Raw genomic sequence first — 27,185 nt, 5'->3', positions numbered from 1 at the left:
TGCTTGGGACCAATAGTTTAGAACTTAGAAAGGATGGGTCTACACTGACCCATTTTTTCAGACTGTTAAGGGGTTTCATCGATAACTCGGCCAGTTTAGAGAATATCAATTTTTATGTCCCTGATGGCTACCTCCGACAGCGTCAGCACAGACTGTTTTACCTCCCGGTTTCCAGAACCGACCTGCCTCTGGTCATGCCGATTGGAAGAGCAGTCAAGCAGTTGAACATTATCACTTTGGAGATCGACATCTTTCACATTAGTGAAACTACGTTTAAGAGGCAAATACTCTTGCTATTAGAGAGTATTATACCTTAATAATGTCGAACCATTGCTCAAGGGTTCTTGTTTTGATATAAAGTTCCAATTTAATGTCTTAAATCCTTTGTTATTTGTTATGTTACTTTGTGAATAAATAATTTGAATTTGAATTTGATTGCACCTAACCGTCACACTAAAAATTAATGTGCGTTAAATTTTAGTAAGTAATAATTAACAACGTTCTTTCAAAGACAACAGAAAATCAATGCTGGGAGGTGAGTCTGAATTTAGTTTTTCAGTCGTTAGTAGCGTGTTGCGCTTCTGTGTTGGTAGGCCTGGCACCTGGAGTAGCAAGTATTAAGTGTTGAATGTGCCAATGTAATAATCATCATCATTCCTCTTTCCACAACCAGTGGTGCATAGGACACTGAATTTCATACCACATGCAGCATATTTCGATCATCTGAAGGTAAGCTTTTACAGAATTTACGTAGCGCCGCCGCGCCACCGCAGTGAACAAAAAACGTATTTCAATTACACCTCCATAGCAAAACAACGCCGCTATTTCAACCAATGTTTTTTTAAACAAATAAGAACGTATTTTTTTTATTAAAATACCATACTTAAAATTATTCTAGCTGCTTGCATTTAAAATGCATTAAATTAAATTGCATTTTGTAACGGTTTTAAGTATATAATATACCACCGAACCTCTGTATAATGAAATGTTTCAAGAAGCAAGCGGGGGAGGGGCGGGGGAGTTTTGAGTAACAATTAAGTATCACATTTGCAAAAAATCAGCTAGTTACAAAACATTTCATGTTCAAAACTTAAAATTAAAGGTTTATTTTTATAAATCAAGTTACAAAACATACAGAAAATAAAAATAAAAAAGCTAGAGAAATAGAAAAATAAAAATAAATTACCTTAAATCAATGCTGTTGCTCAGCAAAAAAAAGAAGGAAAAGGATAGAGGAAAGCAAGAGAGATTGAAGAAGAGAAAGGAGATGTTTTTTCAGGCATGATTTAAACAGAGATACGTCTTTGATGATGGATGGAAGATGATTTCACAGTAGAGCCACATGGACACTATATGAATTAGAGAAGAAAGGGGAATTGTGGATGGGTATTAAAAGAGTGCTGTGAATTAGAACGAAGGGGTATACCATGAAATGATAAACGTTGAAATTTTTCACATAGGTATATAGGAGCGTTAGGACTATGAAGTACATTGAACAGAAGTGAGAGGAAGTAATAGTCTCTCCGCTGTCTAATTTTGAGCCATTTCAGTTGCCTACGACAATCAGATGGTCATATTTCCTAAGACCAAAAATATACCTTTTGCATGTATTATAAAGTCGTTTAAGTTTATCGAGTTGCTCACAGCTAAAATCCAGTCATGGATACATCAGCATAATCTAGAATGGGTAGTAGTAATGCTTGTACGAGAGTGCATTTAGTATTAATGGGTAAGAATTTTCGCAACCTTCTAAGTGACGTGTTATTCACGTAAAATATAATAACTCAACACAGGACTCTTGGCCTCATAGAGTTAGGAATAGGTTATTTTTTTGTAATATGTTTCTTTTTATTAAAAAGTAGTACTTATTGCGCTAATTTCTGCATGTTTTAGTTAAAAACGGCAAAACGTGGACTCCTGTGTTTTATCCTCTAACGTACAGATATTATTTACATACCTTGCGCGGAACAGCTATTGTAAAATACTCTGATACCTGTTGTACTCGTCTACTGTCGCATTTTCGTTGAACACAATACAATTCGACATGGCAGATAAAAACGTTAGCATAACATAACTGATTTCACAATTGGAAAGTGTCTAAACAGAACCTAAATTACCGGAAGTGTCGTTATTGCTAACCCTTTAATCCCTGTTATTAGATTTGCCAGCTATTAAACAAATTTCAAAAATATAATTCCAAAAATACAATCCACGTTATGTTATTTTATCTTATCACTGCGAATCATGCATTCACTTTTCAATATAATTACAAGTTTTGAACTATTTAATATTTTTTACTTACGCAACCACACACGCGCACCCTCTCCTTCATTCATTCACACACGCACACATTCACATACACACACATGAATACAAACGTCACACACATACAATTACGTAAACTCTTTCTCTTATATATTATGTATTATTAGATTTACAGTGGATTTTTTTAATTGGCTCTAGTATTGTTAATGTATTTCTACTTATTGTTTTATGTTACAGCTGTAAAAATCACAAATAAAATAAAATAAATACTAGTAAACACGTTGCTAGCGCGAGGAAAATAGCATTTCAATTCGTGGATTCCGTGCTTTCATTCTATAACGGTCTTTCAAAATGATCGGATGAAATATAGAGATGTTTGTGTTAGCCACTAATAGCACGTGTCCCATCAGCACGTTTGTTTTGTATATCTGTGCAACTACTACGGTAAAAGCGTATAGGGTAAACCGTCCAGTGAAAGAACGATTAAGGATTTTTTCAACTTCAAAAAATATTTTCGGTATGGTGGGATGACATTTGTATACTCTAAGATACATTAATGTCATCCGCAGTTATTAAAAAAGAAAACCTTTTTGGCTTTTGAGATATTCTATCTAGATTTTTATTATTTAATCAATATATCAGAAATGATCCAAATCCCCAGTGAATTATGGCGCCGTTTTGTGGACGATGTTTTTTGTTTATTTACAGGGTCGGATCGAGAACTTCAGACATTTCTTAATTTTCTAAATTCGTTACGTAAAGAAATAAAATTTAATTTAGAAATAGAAAAAGATAAAAAAATTAACTTTCTTGACTTGTCTTTAACAATAAAAAATAAAAAAAATGATTTCGATACATATTGTAAACCAACACCTACAGACACAATTATTCATAATTCTTCAAATCATACAATTGCCCATAAACATTCCGCATTCCATTCAATGATACACAGGTTAATTAACGTTTAACTTGATGATACTAATTTTAAAAAAGAACTTAATATAATAAAACAGATTTCTAATAATAATGGATATAATGAGAACTTAATTGATAAAATATTAAATCAAAAATAATAACGCAAACTTAAAAATAAATATTTATATTCGACTCCCACAGTAAATAAAGCAAACCCATCTAAACAATGGAGGCGGATTCTTTTTATAAATGACATTTTTTCAAAACAATTATCTAATTCCCTACCATCAAACATTAAACCGGCTTTCTACACAACTAATAATATAGAAACATTGTTAAAAAATCACAAAGTTACATAATGCATTTTTAGTGTAAATTTAAAATCTGACAGAGTGATGTTTGTGTAGTATATGTCTTTAAATTTTGTATTGTACACTAAACAGTCCTACGAAATGCATTTTTAACATCCGATGTTTTACTTATTGGTACATGAAACAGGTGGTACCGTCTACAAATCCTGGCTGGAGCATGTATTGTAATTAAAAAGCAAGCAATATTTGTTTAATATGATATTTGGCATTTAGTAAAGGAATAAAGTATATTTTGCTAAATACCAGTGCACGTAGGTTATCATGTCATATTTTAACAACATTTAAATGCGGTTATTTTTTTACTGTGCACTTGTTATTTAAAAAAATTGTACATCAACTTTAAACAATGTAAACATGCATTCAAACGAAGCTTTCATTATTTTTATCACTCCCTTTCCGCTTTTGTGAAAGCGCTCCCACATAAACGAAACTCGTTTTACAGACAAAGACCGAGGATCTTTTGATTTCGCACATACTGATAAACTGTGCTTTCCTCTAAAAAATCTATTGAATTTGTAATTTCAATTCCGTTAACCGCGATTCGAATTTAATTAAACTCTACTGCTTTTATTGCTCCTTTCATGTAAGGTTGGCAAATATTGTGATTTCTACTCATGACCAAATTGCAAATAGACGCAAGCAAATACTGTTCAATTCACTCGTGAATTCAGTTACAAAAATCCATTTCCGGTATGGCATTTTGTATAAATTTAATAACATATTACACTTATTTTTTTTATAAATTTGTATAAACCACTTAATTTTTTTAACTACACTTCGACCGGTTTCGAGGTTACTACCTCATCGTCAGGAATTTAACTAACTTATAATTACACGCGTTGCTATTTATATAATAAAATATTGTATGAAAGAGACAGAAAATTGAAAGAAAGAGAGAGAAAAAGAAGATAAAATAAATCATAACGGGAATAGTTTTAAAAGAGGACTCAAAGTTAAATTTGATTGATTATTTATTATTTGAAGTTTTTGATTAATGGCTTTACTAATTTCTAATCGTTCTAAATTATCTAAACGAAAATCATTTTTATTGACATGCAAAATTTCTACGCACGTTTCTTGATTAAATTCATGGTTTTCGGATATAAGATGATTTGCGAATTCTGAAAAATTATTATTACTCAGACATCCTATATGTTCTTTGATTCTAACTTTAAATTTACGTGAAGTTTTTCCAATATAGAAATTTGGGCAATTTAAACAATTTAATTTATAAATTCCCGAATGATTTAATTTATCATCCTTATCTTTACAATTTGTTAATATTTTACCAATGTTATTATTAGTATAAAAAGCTGGCCTAATATTGTTAGGTAAAATTTGTGCTATATTATTAGAAAATGAATTAATGTACAAAATTCTACGCCAGTTCTCATTTTTATTGGAAATATTTTGGGAACTGTATAAGTATTTTTTCCTATAGTTTAATTTAAGTTTTTTATTCAAAATATTGTCAATTAAATTTAGTTCATAGCCATTATTGAAAGCAATACTCTTTATAGTATTTCATTCTAAGTCAAAATTATTTTTATTTAGTGGTATTGAAGTAAGCCGATGTATCATAGAATGGAAAGCAGAGAGTTTATGTGATAAAGGATGATTAGTGACCACAAAGTGAAATATGTTTTTGATAACAATAATATTAATAACATATGTTTAGATGATTATATTTTCGCACTTTATGATGCATAAAGAACTGCTTTGGTAAGTTTTGTCATACAAAAGTAAGATGATCAGTCTTATGCTGAAAACTTAAAGGTTTTCACCCGTACATGACAGGCACAATCAGTCATTTGGAGAATAATAATATATAAAATATTCTAGTTTTTGCTACACATCGCCGGAAAGCGAAAATTAATAAAATGCCCCTGTAATTATTTATATTATCTATTGTATTGTAGTGTATTGTATATTTGTTTTATTTGTAAGATACTTATATTTCAATTAAATTCATTCGGTCAATTACATTGTTAATATTATTACGTGCTAATTGGTGGCGAGACAAATCACTTCCATATAAAATACTCTCACGACAGTATTTTATGAAAAAATGTTTGAATTCCGCAGAAAACTGGAAAAATTATGAACCTGTTTTATAAACACTACCATAACGATATTTTTAAGTAGTATTTATAGCATTTTAGATATGGTATTTGTGGTAGCTTTTTCAGGCACTCGCGGATTTTAATCACCTTTAGGCTCGGAAAGGTTAAATTCATTCAAACTCTTTTCGTATTTTATACATTCAGTCATCTCTTCATACATTTTTAAACCTTGAAACATAACGTAATTTTAGAATACTGATTTTTTTTTTTGAACAGGATCCACATTTCTAGAAACACATTTATGAAAATTTTGATTTAACACTATCTTATTGGTGAAGTATTTGGGCATTCATATTATTATATAAGTTTCTTTTTATTGGTGTTCAATTGAGTTTTTCTCACATTTTTTATATTCTATGAAATCTACCTTTCTTTCACACTATTCCCGTGGCTCTATTTTGAAGTACATACTTCAAATTCATTTAAATTTCCGTCATTGGTTAAAAAAACGCTATAGAGCAGTAATCTATATTTGGAATAATCATTGGTCCTGTAAATACGGATCTCGACATCTGTGCACCATTTGTAAATATTTTTGCTACACATTCGACTTAGTGATTGCATTTTGACAGCATTCACCCTACTTTCACCCTCGTATAATTCTATACTTTACTCCCATACATTAGGGTCGGTACGATATAATATAATATTATGTACTGTGATTATATACTCTCTAGGGATCTTGTTAGTGAAATATTTAGTTACAAGAGTTATTGGAGATTGAAGAGGCAGATAACATATTGAATATATTACTTATTATTCATTTTAGAAAGAACACTCCATAAATTATAATGGATTTTAATAGGAGAATTGCATAACTATTTTAAAATCATTACCCTATCCAAACAAAGTGGTGCATAGGTCAATGCATCAGTAATTCAAAAGGATCTATTAACTTTTTTTAAAAATATTTTTAAATAAACAAAAATTACGATTTTCACGTTATTGTTATTTTATCCGTCTGTCGTCGAATACCTTTAATGCATATTAAAAATTCAGAGCATATTTTAAAGAGATTGGGTTAAAAAAATATTTTCTTACATGAGGTAAAAATTGGAGTTAATTATTTTACAATGTGAAATGAATGTAATAATCCGTAAGGGTTAATGATTAAATTTCAAATAAAACATAAATGATTATTAATTTATCTTTATCCGTTATACGAAAACGTTTAATTAATACCTGAAATGGATATCTAGCCTAGCAAAGGTTATTACTCTTAGCATGGGTCAGCAACCTTTTTTTTTAAGCGGGCCGAATATTGTACGTAAGGATTTATTATGGGCTGCATTTGGACCTTTGTCATTCCAGTAGTAGATTTTAATTTTAAAATGACACTCTAATTATGTATTTTTAATACGTTTGTTGTAGTTAGTAAAATCAATTACATTTTGGTGATCGTATTTGACTTTGATGGCCGAGTTTTTTGTTATTAACTTTTGAAGAAGAGATGCGTCTAAATGTGAATCTGATATCCAAAAACAGTTTTGGTTTTTTCGGTAATTCACAATTTAAAAATTTTGCTCACAAATATATATTATTAACTACCTAACATAGTTACTATTTCATGAGCAAACTTTTTAACTTCTCATAGTTTTCAGAAGTCAAACTCTCATGTAAATGCACCAAATTAGTTTTTTTAATCTATATCCACTTCGAACGTGTTTTCGAAAATCTCCATTTTACGTGAGATATTTAATAATTCAGAAAACTGGTTTTTAATCTCAGTTTAATGTTGTATGAATGTGTTTTTTATTTTAGCATTGACATAGAGTAAAATATTTTTAAAAATAATGGCACCAAAACGTATCCATCGTTACAAAATTTATTTATTTGTTATTATACCAGGGATGCATTCAACGACCTTTCATATACCACAAAAAATTAGAGGATACTCATTTTTGGTATGTGAAAAAAAAACTAACGTTAATAATCAACATTTGTTTTTAGTGGATCGTCAATCAGGTTCTTTCCTTAAATTCCATTTAATTTCGACCCATTTATTTCTTTACACGGATTTTGAGGATTGCAAAAATAATATCAACTCACGTCATTATCTTTTAAAAACCTATTCTTATCCATGCATCCTTGTAACTAAAAAAAGCTTCGCAATTGCACCGCTAAGCGTAGTTTGACGTTTACAAAAAACAATGTTTAAATTTGAATATTAGTTGTTACTCATGAACAAATATTTACTAATGAAAAGTTATAACTTCTTTTTAAAACGTTTATCCGACAGGTTTTAAACGCTTTTCTGAAACAAGCAGGTATTTTGGTTTCGATTCTAAACGGCACGCCGGGCTGGCGGTCAAAGAACGATTAAATTCGAGTTGGGCATGATTGAGCATTTAGGCATGAGTTGAGTGTCATTATTTTTGAGGGCTCAGTGCATGTCTTTGTGTATTTTTGTTAAAAAAAACATAATTTTTTATGTACGGTTTTTTTTTTGAATTAGTAAACGATAACGATTAACGATATTTCTTGAGAAACTTTCACTATTTAATAAATTCCAACGTCTTATGGTTTGGTGTCTTTGTTTCTTATTTAACTGCAAGTATAAATTTAATAATCGTAATAATGGTCGTTTGACTATTTGTGAAATGGAATTGTCTTTGATTTGTTGTATTAAATCGGTTCAAGTTCAATACTTCCCTGTTTGTATACAGAATTTGGATGGTGGTATTGTCAATAAACAGTCGTTACAAAGACTTGCACCTTTTCTTGACTTCACATAAAAAATTGCATAAAAAGTGGTTGAAATCGTCGCTCATCGTCAAAAACATTGTGACATTCAATAGTGCATTTTTTTATCTGGTGCCAAAATTAAAGAACATTCACATTCACATTAAAAATAGGTATCCATTTCATGTTCTTATCCTTTCTTCAAATATTTCCTAATCACAAAACTGAATAAAATTCGTTTTTCATTTACAGTCCGCCTTTTCGTTAAAATTTAACATTTTCGTCAACGTTCTTGTTTTAACTACAATGCTTTTTTTTCATCTATTGATTTATTTTACAAGCCCCTTAATTTATTTAAAAATAAATTAAGACTTATTATTTCTGGCTGCGATATGATCCCACTTACTATTCGATAATGCTCACACTTACTTTATTTTATTTTTTTTTTTTATTTTTGCACCACAACAGGCCAGGAGGCCCAATTACAGCGGTGAATTACATCACAGAACACCCAGGCTTGAGAAAAATCACATTTAATTTTTGTGTTCTCACCGGGAATCGAACCCGGAACCTTCCGTGCGTGAGTCAAGCGTCTTGACCACTACACCACGGAGGCCGCCAACACTTACACATACCTGAACACTTATTTCTACACTAATACACATATACACACATCTTCACTTACTCTCATACAAATACATTATCACATCCTTTTATTGCAACACAATTTAACAATATGTATGATTTTTATTTAGAAACTTAAAATATAAATAAGTATTAATTTAAAAAAATGTTATTATTTAATTGTCGACTGTTTGTTTCTTTAAAATAAATAATCTTTTCCTTGATCAATAGGTATGCAACTCCGTTGTGTATAATATTGTCTGTCGCGTGTGTAGAGTGAAAATCTTGTGAACATCTGGTTACCTACCGCTGCTCTTAATGTGGATATACATGGACGAAAAGTAATTTATTATTATTCTTAGGAATATTGCGATACCGGTTTGCAACGTGGGCGCGTGGGCGTGAGTGAGTATGGATAAAGAAAATGCGTGGTTTTGCGCTGATTTTACTTTAAAATATGCTACAAATTATGCTGTATCAGAGCCGTAACCAGGGGTACCTTAGGGCGGGTTAAGTCTGTCCTGGAAGATTTTGAGCCAGCCCTAGCCGCTAACCTAACCTAACCTAAACTTAAGCTAACTTAAACTAAAATATTCTTGCCAAATAATATTATTATGAACATTTGTTCTAATCAGAGATGAAAATAATCTAATAATTTAACTAATCAAATAATTAACGACGAAGTTAGTTGCAGAAGTTGCAATTTTTGGCTGTAGCAGTATATAATATATATTATACTAAATAACATTACGAATGTTTTATTATTTGTGCACTGTAATTACTGGGTTTATGCAAAATTTTCGGTTCAAATGCGAAAAAATGGCCGGTATCTATAAAGTGTATAATAAAAGACGCAATTGAAATACACAGACACTCAAATAACATAAACAAAGACGACGGGCTTAAATTAAACTCAACATGGTTCCCAGTACTACATACTACAAAAATAAATTGAAATCTGCCTATTGCCGACTGCGACACGGTACAAATTATTAGTACTTAAACACACACTTTTTTCTACAAAACACTCAGATTACCCTGAAAATGCCTCCTGCAATGGTAGCCGAAACGTCGGAACAAATCCAACACACAATGTTTCACCCAAAAAGAATCCTATTGATAACATTGACCGTGAAAACCTTCGCACCTATTTAAATGTCAAGAAGCACATCCCTGTACTTATTTTTTCTGTAACAAGTAAGAAAAAGTTGTCCAGTCGTTCTCAATTTTTTAAATTTAATTATCAAATAACACTTTGATGATTAGTCGTTCACTCTTTGTTGCAGTAGTAAAAACCGTTCAAAATGCCATTCTCTACAAGATCCAATTTTTTTTTTACTGGCCGGCATTTTTTTCTTGTGTACTTTTTGTACGAAGTGCGAATGATCTCCTCTGTATTTATAAATATAACTTGCAATATTCGTAATCATCAATTTAACAATATTGATAGTTTTATGACTTTAACATAACTAAAAAAGACATTTATAAAAAAAAATTAAGTTATGATGTGCCTTGAATCCGATGCCTATGTACATAAATATGTGCTGTTTTGTAAGTAGGCAAATAATAAAAGTTCACTGTATGTTCAGCTAAATCCGTAATATACCTTAGGTAGGTATATATAGCAGGGGCGATTCGTCTATATAAGCTATTATACGCAGCTTACTAATATTTTACTATCCATAAAAATCGTATACCGTAACTTTTTTTACAGAAAAACAAACAAATAAGTATTATAAATCATTGCCACCGTCTGTATTTTTCTTCAAATATTAATAAAATGAGCCTAGCCCCAGCAGTGAGCTAAGAAACTAGCTGATTTTTCCAGCTTATTTCTTCATACAAATAAGTATATAATATTTTGAACATCTTAAACCAATTCATGGTTTTTTTCTCCTAGAGTAAGCTTGCAGATTAAACAAATTATTTTAAGATTTTCATTTCAAACATTATTTTTTAATGATTATTTTTCTTTGAGATAATACTGTTGACATATGACCACAATTACTTTAGTGCAGTCATATCGAGGGAAATGTAGCGCTCGGCGTGGCTGTTTTTGGCATTTGGCCGAAAGAGACTCCAAATAATACAAAACAGAGCGATGAGAATAATATTAAGATGTGGTAGATGCGAATATTGTATTAGACTATGTTCATCATAGAAAAATGTGAACCAGAAAACAAAATGAAAAACTCCTTAAATGCAGTGCCGTATGAACTATCTATAAAGAGGATACATATAACATATAACATATAATGATGGTGGTCGTATTTTTATGGTGTAGGTAATGTCATTATTTCTGTACCTACATTATTTTAGTACCTACTCCGTGACATAAATTAGCGGTTATGTTTTTTTCTTTTTTTGAATACACCACTGTGAATAATTGATAATTTATTTCTATTCAGTAAAAAAGCAATGTTTATTGTCACCATAACATCAGTGTACTTTTACAATGTTACTTTATTAGGTCACCAAATAATTGTTACTCTTTATATAGTGATGCCCATAACAGATTATGATATTCGAATATATTTAAACCTCATCGTTAACATAAATAATTAATCGGTTATCAAAACAAACAAACAAAAAAATATATATTGCCGTTTCCACATATAGGAAAGCAGAGAGGAAACAACTTCAAATAACTGTCTCATTTATACAGATTTCGCTTTTTCTGCATTTACATATCTTATCATAGACGCAAGCTAATTATTTCGTATTTTAACCTGTTTGTAAGAATTTAGTTGTTATAAAGGTGCGGAGTTCCTACTCCAATTCAATGTAATTTTATTACATGGCTGTAGAAGTCACACACATTATATTCTGCAAGACTAACAGTATTACATATACATAAGAGTAACGTCTTTCAGTACATTAGCATAAACATGGAGACATGAAGGACAAAAGGCAGCCTATAAACACACTATAGGATTTTGCAAAGTCAGTCAGCCCAAAGAGTCAGCGCAACTAAGTGAGCTTAATGCAGTCATTCAGTTCCAGCATGTAGTCCAAGTGGGTCAGTTCAACTCCCCATCGCCATTACCAGCACAGTCTTACATTGTCGTATCTTATTCAACATGCAATAAATACGCAGCAAACATCGACTTCGTGTTTTCTGATAGTCTTCAACTAGGGAAGACGCTTCAACCCTCAACAACCTAAATCCTGACATGGTGAATAAATATGCGGAACCCTGTTGTGAAGCAAGAGTGTAGTGGCGATGATTAGTTTAACTGATTTGCTTGGACTGACTGACGTTATCACGTCCTGTGGTCTCTTTATAGGTGTTTCTTTGTACCTTATAATATCTCTATGGCAGGAATGAATTTATTGTAATCCAGGACGTTCTTATGTGGACGGATATCTTTTGTGCAATACAGTTGCTCTTTCGGAATTCGAAATAAAATGATGAATTGCTTCTTCGGTCATTGCTCCACATTTTCGGTAAAATCATTTGCTACGTGTGTGACATCAATCACTGGACATTGACCCTTACATGTTTGTCTTTAAGAATTTGTTGAATTTGGTCATGCCATGTCTTTCTCAGTTTCTCGCGTTTTCTGCACCCATCAACATTTGCATAAAAAATACGTCTAGTCGTCATTTTTTGACAATGCTTTACTCAGCTTTGCGTACTGCACGGGTCTCCATTTTTGTAATTATCATACATTGTCCATTTACAACACACTCGCCAGAAATATCGCATATTAATCAATTATCAAGTTACCCTTAAAAATTACGATTTTTATTTTTTAAAAAAACAATTGCATTCTACAGCAGATCATATGACTAGTAAATTCCTTGAATTCCGTATAAGAGTACGAAGGGCAATGCTTTCTTGAAAATATTATTCATTTTTGTTGTAATATCTGTCAATAAATGTATTAATGAATTGGAGGCGTAAATAAAAATATTCGGGTACTTAAATGATAAGACCGCAATAATGTATTAAATGTATTAAAAAGCCGTTATATTTTCATAACCGAATAACGTTACGGCAAATTAAATTATTATAATGTTACAACATCAATCAGTTATGCCCATTACTACTTTATTTGTTGCACTGCTGAAGTAATTACAAAAATTATAGCCTTTATGATTTCCGTTTTTATTAACTCTTGTGTGGCTGTGATGTCACATTAGCCTACATACGATACGAGACTTAATATACCTCTCTTATTTTTTTTAATGAAAAACTATTTTTCGCAAACTTCAAATGGACATTTTCACACTGGATTTGGAAAGCAAAATTTATTTAACTGAACTGAATTTTAAAACAACAAAAAAATATTCGTGCTACGCAAAGGGAGGAATGGATGAGGTGTATAAAATACCTCGTCTTAGGAGGAGGAAAATTTAGTAAGTGGACCGTATTGTTAGGAAGGATGGTTGCGCAACTTCACTAAAGCTCGGGTTTCCTAGGACAGCGGTGCCCGTATTTTAACGGCCGTAGTGAACATTAATGCGGTTCACAGCCGTCGTAACGGTGACTAGAGAGTGGTTTCCTATAAAAATGGTGTTGATAACACCGTTAAAAAATAAAACCACTCTCTAGTCACCACTACGACGGCTGTCCACCGCATCACCGTTCACTACGGCCGTTAAGATACGGGCACCGCTGTCCTAGGAAACCCTAGCTTAACCTGCTGATGATACAACTCAATTCCATTTATTTATTTAAATATAACATATACATTACAAACATAGATTCAATACGTATATATTATAAAAAAGAAAAAAAATACATGAAAGTGACTCATGTCAAAGTAGTAGAAAAACCCTGCTCCGTAAAACCCCTTCGGAAACATGGAACAAATCAATATCCAGAGAGATGTTGTTCAGCATAGCGGTAGGCATAACCATCGGCAGGATGGTCCTGTATATCGGAATATGAAACAATCTATGCTGACGCTGTCTTAGGCAATTATCAGAAACGTACAAACCAATGCTCATCATAATCTCAGAATTAACAATCGATAAAAATGGGTAGTCAAATACACATTCCTTCTAGTCTCTAAACTGTTGTGGCCAAGCATACCTTGGAGAAACTTGGTCGGGTAGAGCCAAGGATAATACCCGCACTCTCCCGTGTAGAGATATCTCAGAAACTTCTTTTGGATTTTCTCTATCATAAGAGAGTACTTCAGTTCATGTGGCCCCCAAATCATCGAGACACTCTCGAGTCTACTTCGCACGCATGTAAAATGAGCGGCGTATTTATGATTTTTAATGTATTTTGTTGTAACGGGGCTAAATTGTATGTTTATTTTATAAATTATGAAAAGGGAATTATTAAACAGTATGTTTCAATGTTCTTTTTTTTCAAATGCCTGAGCTTTTAAATATTCCGTCTTTTGCTTGAGGTAACACGATGTTACATCACCGCGTGCAAAGAAATTATTTACCACAGTTTTGTAGGAATTAAAATACTTTTTATGCAAGATTGGTCGTGATTTATTGTCGTCTAGCTATTAATCATTTATCTGTCATTGTTTACGCAAAAGATAAACGACAGTAAAATGTCAATTAATCAATAGTTTAACAATCATGTATTTTTCAAGCGTGATACAACTTGTACCTACTTAAATTACAATCATACTCGTATAAACAATTACTAATAAAACATTTTAGTACTACAATAGAATAGAATCAATAATTCAACATGAGAACATTCTCAGTAAGTACTAAACGTTTTATGTTAATACAGTTTATTACAAAACGTATATTATTTATTTGAAACATTAAGTACAAAGAATAAGTACGTGAGCAGACTTATTGCTAAAATCAATATCATCCAGCCAACCAAAAAACAGACTGGTCAAACGAAGAGATTGGTCAAAACTTTGTACCAAAAACCATAAATATACTCGTATATCAAAATATACATACATATAATTCATTCTCTTAATTCTCCAATCCCGTCTTTGTCGTATTGTTAACTCAAGACAAGATCTGGACTTTTTTATTTTAAGTTTACACCGATTTAAACAAGCACTAAATAAATAGTCCAGATCTTGTCTCGATGTCCCTTATGTTTGTCAATGCTTCTTTTCTTTTTTTTTATATTTTAAACTTTTCTTTTACTGTAATATTTAAACCCTATAAATTGTATACATGGACAATGTCCGTTAATAAATAAATATATGAATAAATAATAAATATGTTAAAATAAAATAGAAAAAAACATATTAATGAAAAATAACAGGTGTTTTTTTATTGGGAAATAAGGCTTGTACATAACATAATAAAATATAAAAAGAACATTATATTGCACATATTAAATGATGAGAAATGTGGGATCAGAATGTGAGTTTGGAAGAAGAGAGAAAGAGGAACCAAGGAAAGAAAAAGGGATAAAAATATATGTTTGAGGAAAAAAATCAGTAGAAACTCAGGGAGTTTAGGATTCTGGGGATATATAATAATTTTTCAGTCGTTTATTGAAAATGGTTAGAGAAGGTGCATTTTTTATATGAAGGGGTAGCTCATTCTAAAGTCTGGTAGCTTGGACGGAAAAGGCATAGCTAAAAAATGATGTGCTATGTCGCGGAATGGAAAATGTTCTCTTCTGAGAAGAGTCAAGTGAAAAACCGAGATCAGAAAGGTAAATGAAATTCTTAGATAGATATTTTGGAGCGCAAGGATTGTGAAGAATATTATAAGGAAGTGAGAGAGATTGAACGTTTATGCGCTGATAAAAGTGAAGCCACTTGAGTTCGGAGCAAAAGGGTGATACATGGTCAAACTTTTTGACATTGAAAATAAAGCGGATGCATTGACTTTGCAAACGCTCCAGACGATCTATGAGTTTCATATTGGTGTCAAGATAGCGTATTTTCTATTATTACTATTATATCAAAGGCTCAAAGGTCCGTGGTTTAAATCCCACTCTATCCTAACTTGATTCCTATTTTCTAATAGTGAGTTATTTAAAACTCGTTGAAAATGGCCCTCAAAATTGAATGTTGGATAAATCATAAGAACGCAGATATTTATTTTTTATAAAAAAAAATATATATATATATATATTCTTGAGTGCGACCATGTAACATTTTTATTTTTCGTTCTTCTTTCTCTTTTTTTTTCATGAAATTTGTCAATTTTTTGGAATTAAAGATTTATATTATATTTTGTAAATGGCGTTTATTTTATAATCTTTAACTAAAAGTTTTCTTTTTTTTCTTGTGTAACATTATTAATGTGCGAAGTATCTTATTTAGCATTTTATTAAAAATATGTATATGTATAAAGGGTACCTGCATCGTGAACACTGAAAAATTTCTTTTTTAAATAATAAAATACTTATTATTTTTATTGAACTAATAGTTCTTTTCTATTGTCTGTGAAATAATGAAATTACAAAAAAAAATAGTAGGAAAATACCACATGCTACGAATACTGATAAAAATATATGAAACGGACTTAGAAAAATAAATTCTGTTTTTAAAATCAATATGGATATTGAGGAGAAATTCTTTCATACATAACTTTTTTTTTTTAAATATGGCCCAACAAAAGCGCGACAAGTTTGGCTTTGACAGTTGCGACTTCAAGTTTGGGACGATGTTCTATTTAAATTTAGTTAGTTAAAAATAATATTTGATGTTTTAAAGATAATGTCGGTCAAATGTCCACCTCAGAGTCGTTTAATCCGAGGTCCAATTTTCATTAGTTCTCTTATTAGATGAGCAAAGTAGGGTGAAAAATTTACTACTCTGGCAACACTAGCAAAATGTCCATTTTCTTTTCTTCGACAATCTGACAGAAGGAAAAATAATTCAATTTTTGAATAATGTATTTGCTACTTACACGTTCATTTGCTAATTACAATAAAATGTGATCCCACCCTGCTTCTTTAAGATCCTGGCAGTATTTTTACACTTTAAAAGGACACAACACGGCATAGTTGAATTCAAATCAAGACTTGCGTACTGAGCGACGCGCGACGTCTACAAAGAAACTTATGGGTCAAAACGTAAAACTACTCATTTATAAGTAGTTTAGTCGCCTTCTGTTTGATGCTCGTATGCGGTTTCTGGACTATTCTTAATTCTATGATTTAACCTAATTCTGTGTTTTGGGTAATGATTAAGGTCATAATAATGTTCTAAATGAAAATCATCATGTTTGATTTGACGTGTTTATATTTTTTGGCGTTTAGTCATCAGTGTGTCCATAAATGAGGCGAAAATTAGCCGCATGGAAAAAATAAATATCCCCAAATTAACCACTCTCTAGGGGATTGAGAAGATTCATAATTGCACCACAGCGGTGCTAATCTGAACCGGTCTCGCGGCCATAGAAAACACTTTATCTCGTGTATTTTGTACGTAAACACGCGAGATAAATGGTTTTTCTACGACCGCGAGATCGTTTGGAATACCAGCCCAGGTAGTTAATTCAACAATGTCTTAAATGTTTAGAACATGGGCAGAATGGTGAAGGTTACATATATTTTGTTAATTTTAAAAACTTTTTCATTCTACATGAAATTTATTATTTTTTTTTATTTTTATATTTTTCCTTTTATAAATAGTATTATGTAAATAACATTTTGAATTCATTTCCATAACTTGTATTATGTTTATTTTGTAATTTTTGTAAACTTTTTAAACCTTTTTAATTTATAGTGCATCATAATTTTTATTCAGCTTTTGTAAATAATGTTATAGTTTAAAATATAAAAACGTCTGTAAATAAATATTGTTATCGCATGTCCCTAAATGAGTTTTTTACAAAAACTCCCTAGGAATATTACAAAAAATTATGTATAAAATAATGTTTTAAATTTAAATTTAAAAAATATATTAAAAAACTGTGTAAAGTAGCCACTGAAACCAGCCAACGACAGATCGTAAGCCCTGTAAATGCCTACACATCCATATCCCCTTTTCAAAAATTCGTGCATTTATAGAATATGCAAACCATACAATAATGTTATTGGAGCCAATGCGAGTGATATATTCAACTTGAATAATAATACATTCAAAAGGGTAATCAGCGACAGCATGCAGGCATTGGCACCGTGGGTGAGTAGTGATGAGTAAATAAAGTATTATTTTTTCATTTTATTTTGAATTTACAATGGTAAATATTTATGGTTTTCCCAATTCTTTTCTTGTTTAATATTAAGTACTTATGACACATTACGTATATTGATAATTATAAGTTTGAGATTATTTTTAATCTAGTTTTAACTATCTATATAGTATAACCGTATTTTTGTATATGACTGTAGATTTCAATAAATAAATAAAAATTAAATAAATTAAATTACTTGCTTGTACGGAGTACAACAGGCTACCAGAGTCCTATTTAACGCAAAAAAATGACAATATTAATTTTAAAAAATTACTATTTGAGGAGGTATAAGGTAGGTAAAATTTAGTTTTAAGTTCTTCTTTTTTCTCGGATATTTCTTTCTTACAAAATGAAAATATTTTATTTTTATTTTTATTATGGATTGTTTAAATTTCTTTGTATTATATATTATATTATATTATATATATTATATTATATATATATATATTTGCTTGGAATCTTATTTCAGTTTTATGTACATATCATTACTTGTTACTTGTTACTATATTATTATTATTACCATACCTTTATGTAAATATTAATCTGTTCCAAAATGAGTTTGTTGTAACTCCTAGGAGTACAAAAAAAATATGGTTTTAATAAAAAAAATATTTTAAAAAATATAAAAAAATAATTTAAAAATTTGGATCTCAATAACCCAGCCTGCCTGCCTTCAAACATTTGGATATGCTCAAAACATTTATTACAGATATTTCTCTATTATAATTAATTTATTCCGTGGAGAGTACTTTTTCTACATTATTTGCAAATCTGTCATTTTAAAAACCGGTTACAGAAAATAACTTTTCAGAAGCTATAATTACCATAGTGGAATCGTTAGTCTATGGATTAATGACTTGTTTTGACGTGTGGAAACTGTACAATCAACTTTACTCTTTTGTTTTCTTTTTGTGTTTTATGACATGACGTTTGATTTCTTTTTCCTTGTACGGCGTTGTTCTAAATTTCCGAGAACGTTATAATGAGTGTATTCGACAAATTACGATTTTAAATAGATACAATGATTGTTTAAGACTGCAATACAACAGTTATTTTAAGAATCCACAAATGTCTTCACGAAATCATGGCAAAATTTAATAAAAGCATTCAAGCGTAGAATTAAGAATAGTCCAGAAGGAGCGTAGAATCATATTTGAATATGTTATTATATTTATAATGTGCAATTTTTATTGTGTTATTTATTTTATGTTATTAATGCTACCATCATGTTACAAGGCTGTCCTGAGATCACGTTTTTAACATGAGCACGGTAGTTAAGGTAGCTGCCATCATCTGTCGTTATTTTTTTTTAATAGTTGTCCATTTTGTTTCAGTGACATCATTTTAAGATGGCGGTTTGGCGATGGTTATGGCTGTTAGCGACCATTTTAGTATGTGATGCTGCTTCCAACTATCGACTCACTGGAGAAGTCATCCCTAAACACTACGATCTCAAGATCCTACCCTACATAGACGAAGCTAAGAACTTTACATTCACAGGAACCGTAGCAATACAAGTAAGAATTATGTTAATCTCATTGAGAATAGTCCAGAAGAAGTGTACAATCATATTTGAATACATCAGTCTGTGTTCGAAAATCCCCCCACTTTGCCCCAGTTTTGCAGCGCGCATTCGTGATTTCACCGCGAAAAGTTGCCGGATGGGAAAAAATATAATCATAACACAAATGTAAGGTAACAAAAAAACAATTTGTTGATTTCTCTAAAATTTTATTGTGAACGCGGAAACATTGATTTACACAACATAGTAGATAAGTAAAGGGTCATTTAATATGAGTAATTGAATTAATAAACTTTGAACTTAAAACATAAAACTAATTTTATTTTACATAAAACAGATATTTTTATATCATGTCAAATAATATTTGATGTTTTAAAGATAATGTCGAGCAAATTTCCACCACAGAGTTGTTTAATCCGAGGTCCAATTTTCATTGGTTTTCTCATTAGATAAGCAAAGTAAGGTAAACAAAATTAATACCCTGGCAACACTAACGAAATGTCCATTTTGTTTTCTTTGACAACCTGACAGGTGGAAAAACAATTCAATTTTTAAGTAATGCATTTGCTACTTACACAGGCATTTGCAACTTACACATAAAATGTGATCTTACCCTGTTTCTTTAAGATCCCAGCAGTATTTCTACACTTTAAAACGACACAACACGGCATAGTTGAATTCAAATCAAGAGTTGCGTACTGAGCGACGTCTACAATGAAACTAAAGGGTCAAAACGTAAAACTACTCTTTTAAGAGTAGTTTAGTCGCCTTCTGTTTGATGCGCGTATGCGGTTTCTGGACTATTCTTAATTCTATGGTTAATCTATAATAAACACAGAAATACAAGAAAAACTAATTTAGTTACGTAAGTTAAGTGTCGTGGCCTAAATCACCAAAGTACTGAGTTTTTAGAATAGGTGTTTTTAAATAATTTTGAGAGTGCGGTGTGGTGGTTTTACTTTGAAGGAATAATATTAATAAGAGAACGTCAAGTAACAAATGTCATCAAGCGAAGACTATAAAATGGCGAGTATCAGCTATACAGGAAATTGGACATAATAAATATTTTCTTGCGCGCGATAAAAATTGGTGCAATAAATAGAAAATGTTAAAAAAAAAAAAACATTTTGATAAAAACGAACTACTTTAAACGACGTCACAGGTTTATACGAATCAACCAATGATGACAGAGTTTTAGAAGATTTCCATTTTGCTTGCCGTGAATGGATCAATGTTCAGAAATGATCGAGAATAAGCTCATGAGAACCTCTAACGTCACGGAGATTCTTTGTTTGGAAACTAGTATTTCGAACATTATATCCAAAGGATTATTTTTATTCGATGTGATACTGTCGGCAAATTATGTATAACATAGGACATGTGGCGTCCGAAGTTACCGTTTTTGGCATTATTGATTTTAAAATGAATTGGCTAGTACTCGGTGATGACATTTTAATAATATCGAAATTATCTACTGATTGCGATTGTGGAGTTTTTTAATAAACTTTTCTACAAGTGTTGTATTAAAATAGTGTAGAATAAAGCTATGATTATCGCAAAGTTAATAATAATTGTCGTTAGAGTTGATTTTCACAAAACCACAGAAAAAATTGCCAAATATAATTATATTACTAATGTATATATTATGTCAACGATATTTGAGTATGTCCAAATGTTTGCAGACTAGCTGAGTTATCTCCCTAGGGAGTTACTCATATTTTAATTTATTTCAACAGAGAGGGAACTGCAATCATTTGGATATACTCAAACATTGTTCAATCAACTACCTGGTAAAAGAAGTATAAAAATTGAATAATTATTCTCAGGCATTGCCTAGTAGGTGATTTGGTTCAGCCGGATGAATCTCACCCACGTGATAAAGGTTTGAGCTCTTTTACTTCACAAAAGTCAACAGATGGAAGAGTTGAGGAAATGTGAATGTTCAAACATGGGCAGAATGGTGAATGTTACACAGTGTGTAGAGTGGCTACTTAAACCAGCCGATGACAGATCATAAGCCCTGTTAATGCCTAGACTTCCATAATCCCTTCTCAAAAATGTTTTCCCTCTCTGTTGAAATAAATTTAAATATATATTATGTACTTATATGTAGGTACAAATTAAAAAACATTTTTTGTAGATTACCTGTTTGAAAAATCACCACTCGCCACTGATGTATGTACATATATCCATATTCTCCTCTCAAAAGTGTTCTCTATCTCTAATGTAATAACATGTTTAACTTCGTCCTATTATTATTATATTATTTCCTAGTTTTGCGACATTGCTACAAATTATAATAAAACGACTCAAAATAATTTATTTGCCTGCTGCAAAATTAGATAATCAACTATAATCAAAATGTTTTACCAAAACATGAAAATCAACAGAAATATGACATACAATATTTTTTTTGAAAATGACTCTCTTGACGAACGTTACGAACGAATTGTTTTGTTTAAACCGCTAACGCGAAAATTACCATGTCCTGGTGTCTATCGTGCCTTAGAGAATAATCACAATTTTAACCATGCCTAATTAGAATACTCACTATTGATGACATTAAATACTAATTGAAAAATCTTGGTACACTTTCACTTATGTTTTCTAATAATAAGCGTTTTCACCCTCTAATAGGCATATTCAGACTGGTAAACATTTTACAGTGTAAAGATAACTTATATAAAACTAAATATTGTCTTAAGTGAAGAGAAATTTTAAAAATAAGTTAAAAGAGATAGCAATACAACAATGTTTGATTATGTTCAAATGCTTGCAGACTGGCTGGATTTCCTCCCTATGGAGTTGTTCGTATTTAAATTTATTTCAACAGAGAGGGAAAAATTTTCTGAGAAGGGAATTAGGCATTTACAGGGCTTATGACCTGTCGTTGGCTGGTTTAAGTGGCCACTTTACACACTGTGTAACATTCACCATTCTGCCCATGTTTGAACATCCACATTTCCTAAACTCTTCCATCTGTTGACTTTTGTGAAGTAAAAGAGCTATATTATTATATATGATTCATTCGCTATGGTTATTTGAGCATATTATTTGAGGTATTATAAATCAGGTTGCAGATTCATACAACAGTGGATATAAATATAATTTATTTACCTAAATATAGTGCATCATAAACATAACGATTTATTTTAATAATATGGTAGTTAGTTTTTCACAGAAAATAATATGATATTTTAAAGAATCGTCCAATTTAACATACATAATTTAACTGTCAGACTAATTTTGACATGACATGTAAGTGAATTTAAAATTGAAGGTAATTAAATAAAAATAACGAAAACTACCTCAGAATTAAATTTATTTATCTATCCTCACTCAGTGGTACTTAGGGCACTGGATTGGTACTCCAATTGCAGCATATCTGAACTTTTTTTTTTGTTATCAGTTTAACGCTTCAGTGTTGGTATTCTAAATTTTGAATCATTGAACAACCTTGGAATAACGCAATTTAATATTCGCTCTCCGAAGTAATTTGTAATTCGAGAAACAATCAAGGAGCCCTTAGTTTATAATCTAGTGTTGTTGGAAACTCTTTTTTATATTCCGTGATCTACAATCAATTTGTAGTCACAAAGTTAGTTTACCGGTAGAACATTACAAAATTTAAAATATACACCTTCGTCCATATGTTTTGTCTCACGGATTATGCTATCTGGTACAATCCCCTTAAACAGTCTCATCTGAATATCATAAATTTTACCCAGATGAGACTAAAAGGTGAGACCCCAGACACGCACTCCGTAAGATATAATCGATTCAATGAGCGAGGTGTATATGTAGCTTAACGTTTTGATAGGTAGTATGCTTTTGATTTCATAAATGACCTTAAGTCAGTACCTTAATATGTCACAGATTCCATCAATATGAACACCCCAACTAAATTTAGAATCAATAATTAATCCAAAATACTTATGATTATTTATAACATATATAAAAGGACAATTACATTTATATGATTCTATAATTGAATTTGAATGTAGGAAAAAAATTATATGAGCTTCTATTTCTATTTCAAATTCACATTTAGTGATATATGGTGAATGGTGAGGATACATAAACAATTTTAGATTTTTTACGAAGCCATAGTCATGCACCCATTTAATGAGATTTGAAAGATCTTTTTTTTTGGGCAGTTTTTTTATATTTAAATGTCTTATTCCATAATTTGTTTATGTAATAAGTATATGCATCAAAGAATAAAGGGCTTAGGTGAGAAATTTGCGAAATTCATGGCATTGGTTAAATGTATTTAAAAACGTCGTAATAAAATGGAAGCACTTTTTAAAAAAAAATACACTTACAGTTGCGTTTCCATGATAAGTGTATGGACTCTTCATACTTTTAAATTACACTTTACTAACTTTTATTAAGTACTTTATAAAGACTGGCCATTTTGATTGCTTTCTCAAAGCAAGTCAGAGAAATAAGTGACAGCTCGCGGTTTTCGCATACTTTAGTGTTGCCAGACATAAATTTAATTTCCTCAATTAAAATTTAGGCATAGTACCTACTTCTTTTTAGTAACATGACAAGACTTATATTCCTTAAAATATAGTTTGATTAGAATGACAGTTGTCAACAAAGGTGACGACATAACTCTGTAGTACCGTCTAAGGAGTGATTTATATTGCCACACGAAAAATCATTCGTATTCGGTACTAGTGTGTTAATTTATTTTTTTAATACAATGCTTGACATATAAATCAACATAAATATATAAAATCAGCTTTTAAATTAAATAAACCTAATTATTAACGACGTTCTTACAAGGTTATACCATTTTGCAAAAACGTTAGAGATGGGAAAATTGGTCAATGTAAATTGATCGAACAAAAAAAAAAATTCGTGTGATGTTGTTCATGAAAAAAAGTACAAATGTTTTATTTTTTTCTTGAATATTTGTCTTAAACACACTATAATAGGCTTGTTTTTGCGTTTTTATATCCATTTTCTGAAACAGAGTTTCATGATTGCATGAAAAAACTGATAAAATCGATTTGATCAGTGATCAGTAATTTCCCATTACTATTGATATTAGTTTGACAGCTGTAATTTTAATCAAGCTATCTTTTAAGGACTATAGGATCATTTTATCATTTTATAACGGATGATCAAGATAATCTGCATTTCGTATACCAATGTAGCATCAGGTGCCAATGATAACAAAATAATTATTGCTTTTTTTCAGCTCGAAGTCATCAAAGAGACTAAAGCCATCACTCTCCACTCCCTAGATCTTGAAATAGACGAGAGCTCCATCAAGCTTCTGAATGGCAAGGAGGCTGTGCCAGTTGTGAACGTCACTCGTGATAAGGCCGTGGACTTCCTGACTTTACAGGCTGGAGACGTCCTGAAGTCAGGGAAGGAATATGAGCTGGTCATCTCATTCAGTGGAATCCTACTAGAGTCGCTAGTTGGATTCTACAGGAGCAGCTACAAAAATAGTGAAACTGGAGAGAAAGTGTAAGAAAAAATAAACTATTTTGTTATATGTTATTAAACATTTGTATATTCAATTCAATTCAATTTTTTTTTTGAATAATACATATAGTACAAACTAATATTTAAGACGTACATATTATAAAAGGAAAAAAAATACATAAAGAGACTTGTCAAAATAGTATGAGAATCCTGCTCCGGAAAACCCCTTCGGATACATAGAACAGATTAACATCAAGAGCAATGTTGTTCAGCATAGCGGTAGCCTTTCCTGGAGGCATAACCATCAGCAGGTTGGTCCTATTTATCGGAATATGAAACAATCTATGCTGACGCTGTCTTAGGTAACTATCAGGAACATTCAAACCAATGCTCATCATAATCTCGGGATTATCGATCATACCATGCAACAATCTATAAAAATCTGTAGTCAAATACACATTCCTTCTAGTATCTAAACTATTGTAGCCAAGCATACCCTGGAGAAACTCGGTCGGGTAGAGCCAAGGATAACACCCGGACTCTCTAATGTAGAGATATCTCAGAAACTTCTTTTGGATTTTCTCTATCATAAGAGAGTACTTCAGTTCATGTGGCTTCTAAATCATCGAGACACTCTCGAGTCTAATTCGCACCAAAGAGTTGTAAAGAGTTCTCAGTTCGCGGGTATTTTCAAAAACCCTGACAGTACGCAGAACAAATCCTAACTAATTTTTCTATGTCTACTAGTCTCTTCGTCAGGACACCAACTAAACCAATATGTAAAACCCACTTTGAACCTTCATCATAGTTGTTGCACAAAAATATAAAACCAACACGACATGCATTATAATAAGCAACCCTTTCATGAACTATTAGGTTATGAAAATATTTTAGGTTGTGGAAGAAATAGTTGAAAAAAGAGGAAGAGGGTGAAGGGAGGGGCGTGAGTTCAATTGGTTTAGGCTGACTATTACAATAAAACATCGTATAACGGGCTATATTGAAAGGTTGTTTGATTATTGATCAAAGTAACAATATTTTTTAAAGTTTTCCTATTGTGAAATATTTCCATATTATTTCCTTTTATTTCTTTCCATATTATTTACTATTTGTAGTGGGTTTTGCATATTGGTTTCATTGATGTCCTGACGAAGAGATAGGTACGTCTCGAAAGCGGTAGATATAGAAAAGTATGTTAGTGGTTATATACAAATATTGAATAACAATTAGTAAAACTTTTGGCTACAAAGTTAATGCTTTAAATATTATAAACTATTTTGTATTTTGATGAAGGAAGTTCAATGCAACGGAAAATAAGATATAAATAATGTTTTCGTGCATGCGGTAAAAATCAGACCATTTAATTGTACGGCGAAGTTTCCGAAAACGTATGAAAAAAATTGTAAAAATGGTTTTAATAAAAATGAACTACATCACATTTTTTAAAGAATCAACCATTCAATTACAGCGTTGATGTGTTGTGATAGATATCCTTTTTCCGCCAGCCATTTTTTTCAACGTTTTGTGTATTTTTACGCTACTGGGCTCTACTTTTAAATGTCAGCAGCGACAAGAACTTGTGACGTCGCGGGCAGAGTAATTTCGAAAGTACAAAACATTAAAAATCATAGCGATGACAATACGATACATGAAAACAAACGGAAAGTTTTTTATTTGCTTTGCTTCGATGGGTCAATAATACAAAATCGCTTATGTTGAGAAGAGGAGAAAAAATCTTTTTTTTTCATTTTTGCCACACAGGCCATGCCATGCCTTAATGGGTTTTTTTTTGTGTTAATGTCATAGTTTTTTTTTTGCATTTGTAACTTATGTAAACCTATTGTAAAATGCAAAGAAAAAATAATAATAAAAAAAAACACATGTAATCCACACAACCTAACGCCGACCCTCGCATATATTTAAAGTGATGTTAAGTACATTTTAGAAAAGGTAGTCTCGCCGTATTGTTGAATACTAATTTCCTTCGTATTTGTATTGAAACCCATATTTTTTATTACTTTAATACCCGAATAAGAAGTAAAGGTGCTAGTATTTATAAACTTTCAATTCACTGTTCATTCACTTTACATTACAACATAAATATTGTCATAGATGCTAATTTTTCATCTGAGATGTAAGACATTACCGTAATAA

General features: G+C 31.1%; 1 protein-coding gene across 1 annotated transcript in view; it reads left to right on the top strand.

The window, feature by feature from the left end:
- Positions 1-27,185, top strand: part of LOC148282269 (aminopeptidase N-like) — a 74,229-nt gene that overhangs the window by 7,106 nt on the left and 39,938 nt on the right. The window contains exons 2-3 of the mRNA XM_088225359.1: positions 19,399-19,581; positions 24,799-25,073. Of these exons, the coding sequence (XP_088081485.1) occupies positions 19,414-19,581; positions 24,799-25,073 (443 nt within the window). The 5' untranslated portion in view covers positions 19,399-19,413. The remainder of the gene's footprint in view (positions 1-19,398; positions 19,582-24,798; positions 25,074-27,185) is intronic.

This window comes from Micrasema longulum, unplaced genomic scaffold (assembly GCF_059751315.1).
Source record: "Micrasema longulum isolate JH-2025_06_02 unplaced genomic scaffold, ASM5975131v1 h1tg000346l, whole genome shotgun sequence".
Lineage (NCBI taxonomy): Eukaryota > Metazoa > Arthropoda > Insecta > Trichoptera > Brachycentridae > Micrasema > Micrasema longulum.
Note: the sequence above shows the minus strand (reverse complement) of the source record. Positions and strands in the feature narration are given on the sequence as shown.